Below are 17,127 nucleotides of genomic sequence, written 5' to 3'. Positions count from 1 at the left end.
CTACAATTTCCCTTTTCTTTTTTTACTAGTAAATACAGGGCCCTGTCGACACAAGAGTGTCAAAACCCGGGCGCCCCTTCACTCCACAGGCAAGAGATTACAATACCGGTAGGATGGTTATAACAGGGGCTGATTAGAGAGGATTAAGAATTATACATTAAGTGTATCAATGTTATCAACCACAGTGTGAAGGCTGGGACATCACACCACATAGTTAAGCCAGTGACTCTGTTTACGAAGCTATCTTTAACATAGGCTAAAGGTGCAATGAAGTCCTGGACAGAATCACATGGGGCAGGAATTAATTACTGTTGTCTTTTATTCATCTGCTGGCTAGTTTGGAATTTAGATGAGTTGCTTTGGCGTTGGTTAGGGTAAAAGTATATTGAGGCCCCTGCCTGCTTTCCTCTTGAGACGGTCTCCATAGTGACTGTGGTAACGGCAATGCTGTTTTGGTCTCTGTTTGAGAGCGCCCATGGACTCGGCTGCCCTAAAGTGAAGTAACAGCAACGCTAAACAAACTAGTGGTTGACTATTTCTTTATAGTCGACAGTGGGGGGAAAACCCTGTATGTCATCGGGGCATTTACATCACGGGATGTCTTTAACTCAAAAATAGCTGTAGGTAATATAACACATCCATTATAATAACACTCATTAACTCCCACACACACATCTCACTTCCTTTGAAGTTGAAAAACTCAACTTTGTCTTACTCAAAGCTGCTTTCTGACAAAGACTGAGTCTTAGTCACATTAATATCAAGCCTGAGTCATGGTCCTGCAACAAAGTGTCTTGTGACGTCTCACTTGATTACTGCAAATGCACATATTGTTCAGTTCAAAATGTTCTTTTTGTTAACCATCACATTGCATGATACTTTGTCACCAAAGTATTTGGGGGGGACACACTTTACTCTACTGTAATTCAAGCAAAGGTGGTGCTTTGCTTGAATTAGAACAGCCATTGTTTTAATACCTGCAGAGAGGTTCCACAAGATCTTTGTCCAAAAAGTCATGATCTCTTTTCACCGGAGAGATGTCAATGGGGAACTGGGAATCTTGAAGGGAGGAATAAACAGATTAGAAGTAGCCTATGAACAAATGTGTTCTCAACATTTAGACTGTGTGATTATGTGTTAATACTATCTCCCAAATAAGACAAGGCACAGAACAAAACAAATAACCACATTCTTTCCAGAAAGGCATCCCAGGGCGTTGAAGCATATCAAGCGTGTTTTTGGATCCGATGATGTTAATAGAAAGAGACAGGCTTTGCCCAAATAACAGTGCTCAGACTTGTGCAGGCATTACATCTTCTTCTGGGTATGGCTCCCATCTTACATAACATAAGAGACTAAAATCCAGACCTTCTAAATCTAACATTCCACTGCGTTCATGTGGTGTCGTAAACTTTTTATGAAAAGCATAGCACAGTCATATAAGTGGAAACGCAGGCTCTGACCAAGCCTGTTCTTGTTTAGTGGAGTAGTACACATAAAAAATAGGATTGAAATGCTGATTATTTTCTACTGAGAATTTCATCATTGATGGTGGGCGTGGGCGCCATACATGATCAGAAACTCATCATCACCTATTATACTGTACACCTGCACAGTGAGTGATACTACCAGATACAATACGATTTAGCAACTACTTCACAACACCCCATACACATCCAAATAAATGTCTGTGTTTAACAGATTAAAGCTAGTTTAACCACTTAAACTAAAGGGTCAGGACACTCCCCCCGTCATTTATTTTATCAGAACTGAGAAATGAAAAGAAACATAAAATGCAGGCGTGATGCATATCCGTTGTGGGGGGGAGGGGGCAGAGTCGAGTGTGCATATCATTGTATTTTGAATCATCGCCACCACAGGAAGCTGACCGCATCATACAATGCGAATTCTGAACACAACATTTTTGCTGTTGCAGGTGTAAAAAGAATACAGATTCCACAACCATTGAGCTAATATGTAATGAGTATAGGGCCAAATATTTATTTTCTACCCAGAAATCTGGAAATACACAGAAATATCTTCATAAACATCAGAAAGCTCTGAAACCAGAAGTATATGAGAGAATTGTACTATATAGCATAGCTCCCTATCACAAAGGACACAATTATTTTTGTTAAAATCTATATTCGTTGACTGGGGTCCGTCTTTCCCTCCAAAATTGCTTCAGTGAAAGTAGCAGATCTATAAGCTCACTATGCAAATTATGCAATGCACCGTGTTGTGAGCCAGGATGGCTATTTTCACAGACAATTTTACAAACGTTTTCCCAGAATAGGTTAATGTGGTTAAGCTACTGTATAATAATGCTAGCCTGGTGTCTCCCCCATGGCCTCTTTCTTTTTGTACTCCGGACATATTTATGTAGTGGAAAACATTAGATGTAAAAGCTCTGCAGTCCGACTTGCTATCCTGCCTCTCTTGTGAGAGGGATACACCTAGCCCCTAGGCAGCCTCAGGGCCATTGTGAAATTGGCTGTGAATATGCCTGTCCTACAGCGCATGAACAATTATGTTATTCAGTCATCAACTTAAAAGGCCCAATTTCACAAAAGACATTACGCCAGGACGCCGGAATGACCGACGGCAAGAGATTATTGTTTTTACCCAATAAAGATTGATTCTGATTCCTGTGAGACTGGCCGTCTGAACAGCTCATCTCTGGCACTGTTGGACCAATCAGTGCGAAACGTCACACGCACACTCCCAATAGGCCAAGGAAGAATCTTTACCCCAAATATTTCAAATCAGCCTCATGGTGACACTATAACCGGCCACTTCATGTTTTGGCATATAACTGTTGAACGTAGGTGGTAAAGTCAGTAAATCAAAATCCCCCCCCCCCCGGGGCCTATACATACTGTATAGGCCCTATACATACTGTATAGGCCCCGGCCAATTATGCCAGATAAGATTTTCCACCATTTCGTGTTTTCTTCTAAACATTTTGCTACTACTACACATTTGTACCAAAACACAAATCGGTATGTAGCCAGGCAGATCAGTTGCAGATTCCGCTCCAATTGGCTATGACTGCCTTTCAAGTTTTGCCCACCCTGGTTAGGCAATGATCCTGGTGCAGTGGTGGCGATCTGTGCCCTGAGGAGCACTTTAATTTTGGTGTTCCTTCATTAAGCCTCTATATTCCTCAGTAGCATTTGTATGATGAATGCATGTGTGGAGGGATTTTGTTACCTTCAAAGAGCTGAGCATACTGGGGGAATCCTGCCGCTCGCAACCAGTCGCACGCTTCCTTCGCCTCGATCTCTGAAACGGAAAGAAATATGACCATGAGTAAGCCTATTAAAGAAATTAAAAGAACGACGTTCAACTTATTTAAAGTTTGACAATACCCCCACAGCAACTACCCCAGAAGGACATCTCCTGATGCATTTGGCATATCAGAAATACAGCAGATTCAAGGGTTAGGGTTAGCCTCTGAGACTATAGATTCTATAGAACCCTCTATTCTGGATGTGAGGTCAACCAGCTGGCTATATCCCTGAAGGTTAGTCAGTCTGGTTAAAAAAAAAAAACCCTACTCCCATGATGGAGGGACATGAAATCTTATATAACCATCTGTGGTCTGGTAAACTCATCTGCAAATGAAACGATATAATCTGAGAACAAAACCTTCAAAAGCTGGAATGAATAAAAACTGAATATACTACTGCAGTGACCAGCCCCAGATGTTTAGATTTTTTGCTGTACAGAAGAAGTACAGTAAGAAAGACCTTTATGTTAAAAATTCACACCTGTGTGAACTAGTGCGGGGCGCTCTAATCATCATACATCATCGTACATCATCATCAAGAATGGTGGTCCCTTATTGGCCAAGGGTTCCCACCGACATACATATGCCGATTTGCTCAGACACATTATATGACATGAATTCTCCATTCATTGTCAATGGCATTTAATGTGTGTTCAGACAACACAAACATTAAACACTATAGCTGTTTATTAGGAGGGAATAAATTACTCAACCACATTCAGTCATCACATGAACCCACACCATACCCTGGCCTATACATTGGATATTTCTTCCATAGAGTTGAAAAGACATAACTCTTTGTACGACAAATAGAACTAGAAGGTGCAATTCTGGGGAATTGCAAGTATGGTTTTCCCTCAAGCAGCTTGCCAGGTACAGTAGTCAGTGATGATGTATTGACCCACATGATGTCACATTACATAAATTTAAAAACAAATCACACTTGAGGGGCCTCACTTCAAAAACATGCATGGCTGCCACATGACGTCACATGGGGTGCTGTTTTTGAGGCCCCTCCTATATACAGCTTTTCGTCACGTCTCACATTTGCCATTGACAATGAATTGAGAATTTACGTCATATGTGCCTGAAATATGACGTAAATTTGTGGCAACACGAACATTAAATGCCATTGAGAATGAAAGGAAAATTTACGTCATATGTCACTGTAAATTCAGTTGTCATCTTACAGTACATGATCATGTGAAAAGTTTTTTAAAACATTGTATCGCGGGTAAAAATAACATAAGTTGACAAATTAATTCATGAAGAAGTATATTCTTTTTTTTGGATGATGTACGACGACAAGAGAGCCCCTCAGTCACTTTTAAAAATGAAAAGCCCATAGACTGGTTAGCTCAACCGTTTGGGCACCTAGGCTGCCAAGCCAGCCTGACGGCATGCAGCGGACTCGACTCACGATCCCGACATCCTTTGCTGCGTGTCTTCCCCCATCTCTCTCCCCATTTCCTGTCAGTCTACTTTCAACCTATCAATAAAGGCCAAAAAAAAGCCCATAGACTTAAGTTGGCTGCCATGTCCGAAAGCCAGACGTTGCAGGGGGCTAGCGTTTAAGTTTATCCGGTAACAATAAATATAGTCAACCACACTAATGATGAATAGCCGATGTACTGAAAAGTGGTTATATGATCAAAGCCATGATAACTCTTTGAGGTGCCGAGTGGTCTATGAACCAGCTAGCAGCTGCCCTCCTGGCTTTCTCCTGAAGAACTGACCCCAAGCAGTTGGGTTCACATGTTGACCTTTCTGACCTCTAGAACATGACATCTCCAGTCTCCAGATCCCCTGATGACAGGGGAGAGGAAACAGGACATTGGCACTGTGCCATTAATGCCAATAATGTTGTTGGGTGTCATTTTACTGCCTCGCCCTCAACGAGACAAAAGTGACAACACAAAACTAAAGCAGCAGTTAAACAGCTTTACACAGAAAATAGTTAATATATAATATAAAGGAAGCTCAACTCTTTCACTGATGAATCCATATCATTAGTCATTAGTCAACCTGCATATCATCACAGAAACCAGTCCATTGGACAATCAAACTGTCTGCTAAAGCAGCTAACTCCACGTCTCCACCCCCCTCTCATGCAAGTATCTGACAATATATAAAGTCACAGTACCAACTTTTAAAATGTGGTTGTCTTTATTTCCTGAAAAAAGAAACAACAGATATCTTTTTTTTCCTTTTCCTGAAAGATTTGCTGGTTTCTGTTCGACAGCAGTGATATATCAAATAATGAAAAACGAATTATATCATAAACATTATTCTTACCAGTTAAGCCCTCCTCCTCCCACTGATAAACATTATTCTACAGTTGATAAATGTCCTCCTGCCACTTAATGCACACAAAAGGTATAGCTTTCACTCCACCCCTTTATCATGCAACGGTGTGGTTTACTAAACAAATGTCATAAAAATAAAGATCCTTCACATGGTGTATGTTTCACTCCCTGTCTGCGACTCTGCGTACAGCATGATATAACTGAAGAATAGACATTAATCAAACAATACAGTATACGTTAAGTATAGTTAATCTATGCTTGCATTAAAAATACTACCATTGTTCCCAAGTCACTAATCCAGGACTCACCTGTGCCGCGATATGTCTATATCCCTGAAATTCAATGAAAACGTTCGCTACTTTGGTCTGCAGACTGACCAACAACTGAATAAATATGAGCAGTTCCCTGTGTGTGTGTGTGTGTGTGTGTGTGTGTGTGTGTGTGTGTGTGTGTGTGTGTGTGTGTGTGCATGCAAAGTATGTGCGTGCGTGCGTGTGTGTGTGTACGCGTGTCCTTGGATGGCAAAAATCTGCTGTTTACCCCCTTAACCTGCATGGAGATTAGCAGTTGAGTCAACATGTGTACTCCCAATAACACTGCTCTGTTCCTACCTACGGTATGTTACCAGGAGCCAAGGCTTCCTGTTCAAATGGATGATTTGACCTGGATGATATCAGGCCGGTATTATTCCACTGCACCACATATTGAAAACGCAGCCTCAGGTCCTCTCTCTGTCTCACAGCCACAGGTATAACAACTGGCAACAACAAATCTGAGATGGGAATTCCTGAGAAGGAATCTGAGAACCCATCGGCAAAGAAAGGACAAACGCCCTCTTTTCCATTGAATTAGCGAGTCAACAGTCTGTCTCGAGAGACTATAGACATACCATATAACAGAGACGTTATGTCCCCTCATCCATTCTCTAAGGACATCGCGTGTGGCATGACTGGTGTTCGTGACACGCCAAGGTGTGTGAACTTGAGTTTACTACGAAGAGCCTCCTGTGTACAAATTGTGTAGAGTCTACAATTGCAGTGTCACAAAAGACATGATACCCAAGTAGTGCCGTGACACAATGGCCCAGCATGACCAACAGCAATGCCACAAATGTGGATACTTCCTTTACAATACGATGTATGCAACTGTATACTGTAATATACTGTTGTCAGCAACATTTCATTATGCAATTCAACGCACAGCAGACGTATGTATGGTATGTAACAGCATGTATTGAGAAGAACAACATAAAGCATGCTTGGATCTGAAATGATACAAGCATTGCCAAAGTCAGCTTTGAAAGCCTCCTTCACATTCCAGTTAGTCCCTCGCAAACTACTTATTGGATAAGAGCCAATAATATGAGTTCAAACTTTTCAGGATTTTATTATCCGTCAGAATCTCTAACCGTGGACAATATCCTACCTATCACCTTTTCCCCCATGTGATATCTGCAAACTTTCAAAATCTGTCAAGCAACAATATAATTTTTAATCGTTTACTTACGGGATATTTTCATCATAGAATCTTATGGGTTCATATATGTCCGTCAAGACTTAAAGTATCTCAACATGTCAAAGCATCTTCATTCCCACGCTGAGCCACATTCCTGCTTTCTCTGAAAAGGGCAGTTTTAACTCAGATCCAAGGCTTGCTGTTTCTCATTCTTTCTCCTCTCCCTTTCCATCTACCCCCAACAACCATATGCCTGTCCCAGCACTAAATCTGTCCTTCTCCCACCCCCTTGCTACTGCGGACTCCCCACTAGTGTTCTGATTCAGCCCCCTTCTTCAGTTCCTTGTGCCTGTAGCCCTGTACCTCCTACCCAGATCTGCCCACCACAATTCTTGTCTAAAGCACTCAGCACATTTTTGGCACAGAAGACCTGAGCTGTAGCCAAAGAGCAAGCAGCATGTCTATGCGCAACATGGCACTTATTGTATGAGACAGAACAAAATTTAACTTGTAAAGAATTTCACTTAAAAGATCTTGATAAATTCAAACACTGTGTTTCATAATTTTTTATATAGTTTTTATTTTAACCAGTTTTATTAAAGAAAAGATTTATTCCACAGAATCCCAGATGTTCCAGCTAACTGACGGAATGGAAATACGTCAGCTGCTGTAGTGGGGGGAAAACCGTGACATAAACTGTCAGCAATCAGCGGCGATGATTCATGCTGAGCCAGTGGGCTTACAAGGCTCTGTGTTAACATCACCAGAACTATCACCTTGGCCTCTGTCTCGGTCTCAACTCCCTTCCCTCCTTGTCTGACGGAAATGGCAGAATGAATGAATGAATGGCACTGTCTGATCTTTGTGGTCAGACGCATCATGTACAGTGTTGGCCAGCCACTTAACAGATAGATGGAAAAGTCATTCTAAGAACTGACTATTGTAAGACGAGCTATCTCATAAATATCTATATATGCATTTACTTGTATTAAACAAATCCTTGTTCAAATAATAGATGTATCAGCAATCTGCTTTACGGCAAGATGTTATAAGTATGCAATGCATTAATTGATCACGAGAAACCCATCAGCTTACAAATCTCATAACAAAAGACATCAGTAAAATATGTAAAAGAACAGTCTGTGTGATAAATGAGGAGATTTCCTGTATTCATATTTAAATTTTAAATTGTAACCTTTAGCGTGGCCACCAAACTCCAGACCATTACTGTACACTGGACATTGTCTGTATCAAAAACACCTGGAGAGATACACAGACAGTCAGCCACAGACACAGACAGCCAGCCACAGACACAGCCAGACACAGACAGCCAGCCACAGACACAGCCAGACACAGACACAGACAAGACACATGGAAGGAGATAGAGTGAGAGAGACAGAGATGGTTTGGGGAAATCGTTTCCATTGGTGGGCTGGCTGACTGCCTGGAGGAAGGTGTTGTGAGTGACAAGAGGCGGGGAGGCAGGGAAATGAGGCCTCGTTTCTTCCTCTTCATGTTACTGATTACATGCAGACAGTAAGACACCCACTCACGGTGAGCAGTCACCCTTACTGTAAAAGCAAGGCTAGACAGACTGCCAGGGGAAACACAGTGCCCCCTCTACTCTAGTCTGCCCAAAACCACAACATCTGATGTCTCATGCCCAAAATAGTCCACGTCCAGCCTCCGTCTAACAGATCTCAACAGCGTATAGAAATTCAAACAGGAAGTGAGCACAGAAGTGATCATTAAACGCTGGCTCAAAGAAAAGAAGCAACATGGTGTGTAAACCGTAAAGCTCAATGGCCATTGGCCACCCTTGAGATTGACTTGCTCTGTATGAAGTTGTTATGGTCCTCTTGAAATACAGGCCAGCACTGACTATGAAAAGATGGATTGATATTGTGGTGCCCCAGGTCATTCATCTAATATTGTGGGAATAATGCTTCCCTCTTTTCCACAGTAGGTTTTAATTAACACAGCCCCCTGTGACCGTCAGAACCCCAGTGGGCGTCTGCATGCATCCTCAGCACAATATGCCACAATCACCTGTTCTGACCTAACAGCGAGTGCCACTGCTGCCCTTGTCCTCAGTTTCAATCCACAGCCTTCTTTACCAAATGTATAGCCTACTTTGTTGCACAGCGGTACCATTCGACTAAAATAGCTGATTCTCCACTGAAAGATAAACAAAGTATGAATTTGCCCATATCATCATCACGTCATAATAACAGACATGTAGCCTTGTCAAAGAAGAGCGCTAATCTCTACAAGCAGCCTCAAACATAATGAGGTATTATTGTGTGTAAAGGTGAGTAACACAGTGAATGAATATCACTTCATTCATGTTTGAGTGTTTGGCACATGAGCTCCTGGCACGGGCAATAATTACAGGCATTCTGTGGGCTGAGTCACACGCAGATTTCCAACCCTCTCATTTGATCCTGTGGAGAACCCAGGGGTCACTGGCCCGCAGACGACATAGGATGCTGGTTCAAAATTAGTCGGCCTTATGCTGAGTTGCTAGGCTACCAAAGTAAAGTTTCCTCAAATACAAATGACTTAGCAAATCTTGAGTCTATTTTAGCCCTGTGGTTTTGTGGTGACCTGTGGAGAGAATCCTTCAGCAGACCAGCAACGTCTCCAGTAACAAGTGGATGTGTAGACCATAGAGTTCCTGGTTTCTCTGAGGACTGTGCATTTAGTAAAGATAATGTTTCAACTCCTGTGTGACCATGCAGTGGTGCCAAGGAGCCACTAGCATTTTTTGCTGGCTTCAATGATATTCATGTTCTCATTCAATAAACAATGCAACAATAATGCAGAATTGTATTTCAGATTTTTAGCACGCATACATTATACACCTACAATTGCACAGTTACCAGTACTTTGCATGCTTATCTCTCCATTTCAGATCATTAAAAGGAATGTGTTTAAAGGTGCCTGGAATTTGTTTGAGTGACCCCCCCAGTGGCACTACACACTTTGAGTGAAAGACAGAGGTCCACCTTTCATGTCAAAGTAGACGCACACAGCAAGAGCTTATTGATTCTGGGAGTAAATAAGAGGAGCATGTGAGGTAGAGGCTGCTGTTGACCACTGCTAAAGCTTGCTGGGTCAAAAGTCATCTGTGGCTGTTTTTCCCCCTCTAGAGGTCCTGTATTGAACTCAAACAAGAGCAGCACAGCTGTGTTAACACTCTCCTTCACCTCTGAGGGACACCCAGAGAGAGGGGAGACCCTTTCATCTTCAGGCAGACATTCAAACTCTCACTCACTCTCTCTGGTATCAGCACAGGTTTCTGCCTGTGCAGTGCCTACTCCTAATTATTATTTATTATAATATTATGCATGGGTGCGACGTGCATGCTGCTGATGACATTGAGATTCCTCGACAGTCAGTCACATTCTGTGCACTTTGTAAATGTGTGCAATACTACAGAAAAGGTGAGACAATGTCGTGTTTCTTTTCTCTGTAAAGTGTCTTGAGACAACTTGTGATTTGGGACAATAATAACATTGACAACAAGTGTGCATCAGGAAAGGGAACCCCTGACCATTCGCAAAAAAACAAACACCTCTGCAATCTTCGGAAACCTTCAGCATCTATGTCACACTGGCAGCAACTCTGAGCAGAACATACATTAATCAGCAGAGCTCTCTGAAATAAATGCGAGTGATGGCTTGCAAACCACTGTGAACAAGATAAACACTTCCAGACATTGGACTCCAGCCATTTTCCCACACATGCTAAAGTGTTTTGACAACCATTTTGCAGGCCTTTGTGAAGGATTTGCTTTCTTTGGTGAGAAAAATATCAACTTTGGCTTTGGAGATTTCCTTTTTCATTTCATCAAGGCATACCTCCATCCACCACTGTATTGATTCTGCAAGCAAATCGTGATTTTATTATTTTCTTGTGGGGGTAATCACTGTACTAGTGAGATAAGATTATTAGTTCTGTCTGCAGTAAATTAAACAAAACCATACCATGACTGATGAAGGTTAGACAATAATGACACCCATCAGGGACTAGCAAAGCATGACCATATCCCATAGTTTTCTTTTCTCTGAAACAATGATAACATCAACCATATAGCTGTTTTATCTCTTGTTGCTTTTAGTCTTCATAATAAAGGCACGTTTTATTAAACTTAGTCCCAGCTATTTTCAAAGGCAATAATAGCATGACAAATCTGCTGAGCCAGCGTATATAAAGAACAAGAGCCTGCTGGGAGAGATTAGGAGAGATATTGTACCTGTGGGCATTTGTGCTGCCCTGTGTCCAGATGCAAGGCTCCAGCAAGGGCCAGCCTAGCTGCTCCTCAGTCAGCTCCTTTCTCTGTCAACCAACTTCCCTTTGGAGCGCTCTGGTTCCTGCTATCCTACCATCATTCTCTCTCTCTCTCTCTCTCTCTCTCTCTCTCTCTCTCTCTCTCTCTCTCTCTCTCTCTCTCTCTCTCTCTCTCTCTCTCTCTCTCTCTCTCTCTCTCTCTCTCTCTCTCTCTCTCTCTCTCTCTCTCTCTCTCTCTCTCTCTCTCTCTCTCTCTCCCCCCTCCCTTTTGTCTCATGCTTCCCTCCCTCTCAGTGAGGCTCCTCTGGGCTTCTTCAGTTGTCTCTTCAACTCCTCCTCTACTTTCCTCATACCAACTATTGTACAGCTGCATTCTCAAGATTTAAGATTAAAGCGTTTTACTGTTACATCTTGTGTGTAAACAAACATTTCAGGTTCCTCAGACATTGTTGCACCACCATAATAAACATATTAAATTAACATTGTTGCACCACCATAATAAACATATTAAATTAACATTGTTGCACCACCATAATAAACATATTTTAAAATATATATATTAAAGCACAGTACAATACTAGAGAGAGGATAATAAAGTGTGTATGTTGGTACTAGCACACTTGAGGTAATTGTAGTTTTGTATCATTATTATGTCCAATTTGGACAAGCAAAGTAGTTCTACATTACTGTATCATATTCTACACTTGAGTGTGAGTCCTTTCAAAATCACTTTAAGTACATGGGTATCTCTTGAAGCGTGATATAGCTACATGCCATGCCATGCTTTCCACAGTCATAATAAAGGCTTGTGTGCTGTAATTCTTCGTTTCCTTTGATAGTATACATGAGCACTGTAATTTGGTTTTCCACAAGTTCTGTATAACACAACTGGAAGGGGAGGGAGGGCTATGCATCACTGACAAACACATAGCCAGCTGACCTAAAATCTCTACGCAAACATTACAAATAATTGACTGGATGCCAGCACAGGCCATTTACATACTGTATGTTCCTTAAGTCTCGCACAAAACCAAATATTTCACACGCTTAGCTCAGAAGCGATTATTTATTTATTTATTACAAGTTACAACCATTACTATTAAAATAGGAGAACTAAGACTATACTTAGGAAACATGTCTGCAGTATCTTACAGCGATAGAGGGTATCCTCCCACTTGGACAGATTCCCAATGGGGACTACAAGGGAATCCCCTCCTTCTCTGGGAATCAAGCATCATTTATATTTTGTCGTACAACGATGTTGCTCTCTGAAAATTACCTTTTATTTCAAGTGAACAACAAAGGTCTCTCTTTGGAAGAGCAATAAGGTTAATTGATCATGCAACAAAGTACAGGGTAGAGAGGAGCTTGATGTCAGAATGGTGCTGAACAAATGAAGACCCATACCATGGAAAAAAATGAACCATCCTTACACTAGGTCCAATTAACCCATTAATACATTCTACATTCTACAAATGCCTTCTAATTCAGTAGTTCTCAAACTTTTTGTTAATTCAAAATTATTTAACATTTTTCAAAAACTTTCAACAATAGCAAATGTACAAGCTTGTTGCTTTGTGCCGTGCTGTGAGCTTGTATTTGCTTGTATATGGGGCTCCATTTTCGTCACCGCTAAACCCCTTATCCCTAAACTTTTTTTACTATTTTGAAAAACATTTTTGAATAGTTCAACTAGCCAATCTACATTCACACATTGTGAGCTTGTAGATGTAGACTGGCCATTTTAACTATTCAAAAATGTTTTGCAAAATAGTAAAAAAAACAAAAGGCAAAGAAGTTTAGGGATAAGGGGTTTAGCAGTGACGAAAATGGAGCCCCATGGTGTGCTTTCCCTGTTTTAATGGGTCCAAGATTCAGTAGCCCTGGAATGCACAGCTGATATGCATATCATAGTATGACACAAGGCAGCACATGTTATGTTATGCAATGAGGTGTGTATCTGACTGACTGCTTATCTAGAACACTCTCTGATAAAGCCCAACAATTGATTTCCACATTCCAAGCGCAGTCTGCGCTTGGAATGTGGAAATCAATTGTTGGGCTTTATCAGAGAATCTAAGTTGCGAGAGCATGCATGCGTGCATAGAACTTCTACAGCCCAAGTCGATATGAAATGCAGGACTGATATTGCATGCATGGCTAGTGGTTAGCACTCATAGTAGATTGAACTCGTGGAGGACTTTAACATGTCATGAACACAGCATGCTAAATGCCTGTGGTCTGAAAGCACACTTTCCCCGAATGGAATGTTGTACACATTTTTACCAGAGGAGGGCAGTGGAGCACCAAAACTGAGATAACTTTGGCACAGAAAATATAGCTTGACAGACTACTAGTAGAGAGTGAGACACAACAAATATGACCTTAAGAATTGTATCCAACAGGAAACTTCGTTTTGAAAGAAAGAGATGACAAAATACATAGATATAGGCTACAGACACAACCTCATTCACTGTTCTCCACAAAATCCTTAACAGTAATAGGACGTCATCATTTGCGTCACATGTGCTATTATGTAATTGTTACTTTTCATTGGAAATGGCTTAATAAGGTTTTTCTGTTAATTGGCATTGTATTCTGTGTGGAATGCAATTGGCCTTTGAACGGGGGAAAGTTTTCCTGCCTGGCTCTGTTAATGTGTGACTGTGTTCCTGTTTCACAGGAGCCAAGGTATTTCACTGTTTCCGATTGTCAATGATTATCCTCACACATGTGGCAAACTGGCAACTGTCAACTCACTTATCCTGTGTAGGGAGAATCACAGCACACACGTGTAATAGCCAAATATACATGAAAACGTGGGCACATCCTGCCACCTCTAGGCAGAGAGGTGTAGTGTATATCTGCAATATAACTGAAGTGACTCTGTGACTGACTGACAGAAGGATGGACTGTAGTCATGGTTGGGTAAAATGTAGTGTTTAATTGTAAATACAATTTGTAGATCCAACTTCAATTTAAATGTATAGGTTAACTTAACTATGACTAAGTCATTCAGTAATCTGTACTATAACTGTAGGACTAACAAGTAATGTTATAAGAGAGGAGTGATGTCATACTCTTCCAAATTAACAATTAGGTTGGAGACTGGAGATAATGTCACTTTTTTGTTACCCCCTCGAATCAAACATGCATTAGCAGCTAGTGGCGTTCACTGATTGGAGACTGGAGATGAAGTCAGTTTTTTTGTGAAGGTGTTGTCTGTCAACGCTGTACTGGAAATGTGATTTCAAGTGGGACTGGTTTAGTTAACCAAGCCTCGAAATTCCTTGGCATCGCTTATTTAACGTCAAGACTGGATTGAGCAAATCATATAATTGACTCATTGGAAGACCGAAAGGTCAGCGGTCCTTTTACGAATGATTGTGACCTTCAGTTCTTGAGCGATTCTCACGACCCTCTACCATATTGCCAAATTACCGTAAGTGGAAAACGACATCACAGAACTGCCAAAACTGCGAAAAAGCTCATTACATTTCCTATAATAAAGATAATGGATAATCATGTTATCTAGCTATAATAGACTAATATTAGAACACACTTCCAAAAGTAAATTACTTGTTTTCGTTTTTTAACATAATATTATTAACTTTATTTGACTCCTTGGGTCATATTTGACCCAATCAGAATGAACTAAAATGGTGATAATTCATTTTGTTGCGTTAAAATAGCTGTTTCTGATTATATCATGAAGCCTTGTTCCAATAAAGAAATGTAAATTTAAACTAAGCACTTTAGCATCATTGTTATTTAGTTTTAGTTTGAACTACTGGACAACGAATTTCAACATAAAGTTGATGATGAAACTGCTTTTTTTAACGGTAATGGTAGAATTCCATTGTATTATGTTATCATTGGATTGTGAAGTATGAGTGTTTGGACCCCAGGAAGAGTAGTCTTCACTGTGATGAGGACTACTCTGTAATAAACAATAAATAAAGAACTAGAAATGCACTCTGTCGAGATGCCAACTTGCGCCTTGCACAAAAATAGGCCATGTATGTCCTACTTGTGCGCAAGCAGAGCGGGCCATGAGGTGCGATCACCACTGGTATCACGCTCTGCTTGCACAAGTAATAAACCCAATATGAGGTCGAGGAATTCCCAGGCTGAAACAGGTTGATCCTAGCCTGGCTCCAGCCCTGAATCGCTACCATTAAAAAAATATGTCCTGGTTATGGCAGGTCTGGTGACTCTGCAGCATCACTCTTGATCAAAAATCTGATCGCAGCAGCTGATTGGCCATCACTTGACTGTGTCAAATAACAAACATGGCTGCCCCCACTGCGGTGACTCGCGACCGTATCAATCTGGCTATTAAATCGACCTATGATAAATAGTTTCTTTACAGAAATGACAGGTTTTATAAATATCATCATTCGACATATTTTACCGCTTTTGTTTACATGCTAGTAGCGCTCGTTGACTGTGTTTGTTTGGTTAGCAACCGGGTTAGCCATAGCCACATGATTGACAACGTCGTCTCATTTCCTACTATTCTGATTGGTTGGTATGCCGAAGACTGCCGTGTTGACAACGCCCATTCCAGAAACTTCTGCCATGGGGAGGGCTTTCAGTCTGAATAATGAAGTGAAACTAAATGTAAATTCAGACCGAGTGTCAGGCTAGGTTGATCCAGAGTAATCTAGTAAGAGAGTAATGACACTCCCGTTGACTCTCATTGTAACAATGGAATGTGGAAGTGCTCATTCTATCTCAATGGAATAGTTCCAGCCATAGGAGCAATGTTTGGAAGGAACTATCGCCCATAGGCACCCGCTTTGCGGCGAGATCAAAGCGTGTCACCACTCTTACTACATTACTCTGGGTTGATCCAGTTTGATGTTCAATTGTGTTGCAGAGCATGAGTCATGACACCCTCCAAAATACTTTTATTATAAAAATGCTTCATTATAAAGTTCTATAAAGGTAACAAACTGCATTTGCATAATAACCAGGTGTATGCTAGCTAGCTAGCTAGGTTCATGAATATAAGCCACCCTACATGCCTGTGTACTGAGTAGACATTCTATACTACAATTACACTTATCAAACCTCAATTTGAATCGAGGCCAGTTTAAATTTGTTTCACATGCAGATTATCTGAAGTGCTACAGGTTGTGAGAGCCCCCTGATGAATAATTCAGTGCTTTTGAGTTGACACACACACACACACACACACACACACACACACACACACACACACACACACACACACACACACACACACACACACACACACACACACACACACACACACACACACACACACACACACACACACACACACACACACACACACAGTAGAGAACCTTTTTACTGCTACAACATCACAAAAGACTACCTCACTTCAAGACCCTTTTTGGAGTAGGATTTTGAGTATGGGGCCGGGCTATCTAGTAGTGAGGAAGAAGAGAGGTACGAGTGTAGTAGAGCTCATCATCTTAAAAGTTTCAAGTGCTCCGGTCCTCCCACTACACTAAGTGTTTACTTCTAGCTTGCCAAAATAAATTAGGCCCTACAGGACAGCTGGCTATCTGCATCGTACAATCATCCCCAGCCTACACGCGCACACACACACACACACACACACACACACACACACACACACACACACACACACACGATCAAACGCACGCGTGTGGCTGAATTAACTCCAATTTACTAGTGCTGCATCAGTAGTACTAACGGGTGCAGAGATGAGAATCTGGCCTCCAGATGGTGTGAGACTGTGCACAGGAGGAAAATGGGAACAATGCA

At 41.3% G+C, this 17,127-nt stretch overlaps 1 protein-coding gene across 5 annotated transcripts in view; it reads right to left on the bottom strand.

The window, feature by feature from the left end:
- Positions 1-17,127, bottom strand: part of stard13b (StAR related lipid transfer domain containing 13b) — a 64,629-nt gene that overhangs the window by 10,827 nt on the left and 36,675 nt on the right. For 3 of the 5 annotated variants that reach the window (XM_083772453.1, XM_083772455.1, XM_083772454.1), the window contains 2 exons: positions 3,214-3,285; positions 978-1,059 (listed from right to left, as the gene is read on the bottom strand). In XM_083772453.1, coding sequence (XP_083628579.1) covers positions 978-1,059; positions 3,214-3,285 — 154 coding nt within the window. Of the gene's footprint in view, positions 1-977; positions 1,060-3,213; positions 3,286-5,906; positions 5,940-7,104; positions 7,289-17,127 lie in introns of those variants that run through there. The other 2 variants (XM_083772456.1, XM_083772457.1) reach the window with 2 other exon arrangements.

This window comes from Protomyctophum parallelum (genome assembly GCF_964188405.1).
Source record: "Protomyctophum parallelum genome assembly, chromosome: 9".
Lineage (NCBI taxonomy): Eukaryota > Metazoa > Chordata > Actinopteri > Myctophiformes > Myctophidae > Protomyctophum > Protomyctophum parallelum.
Note: the sequence above shows the minus strand (reverse complement) of the source record. Positions and strands in the feature narration are given on the sequence as shown.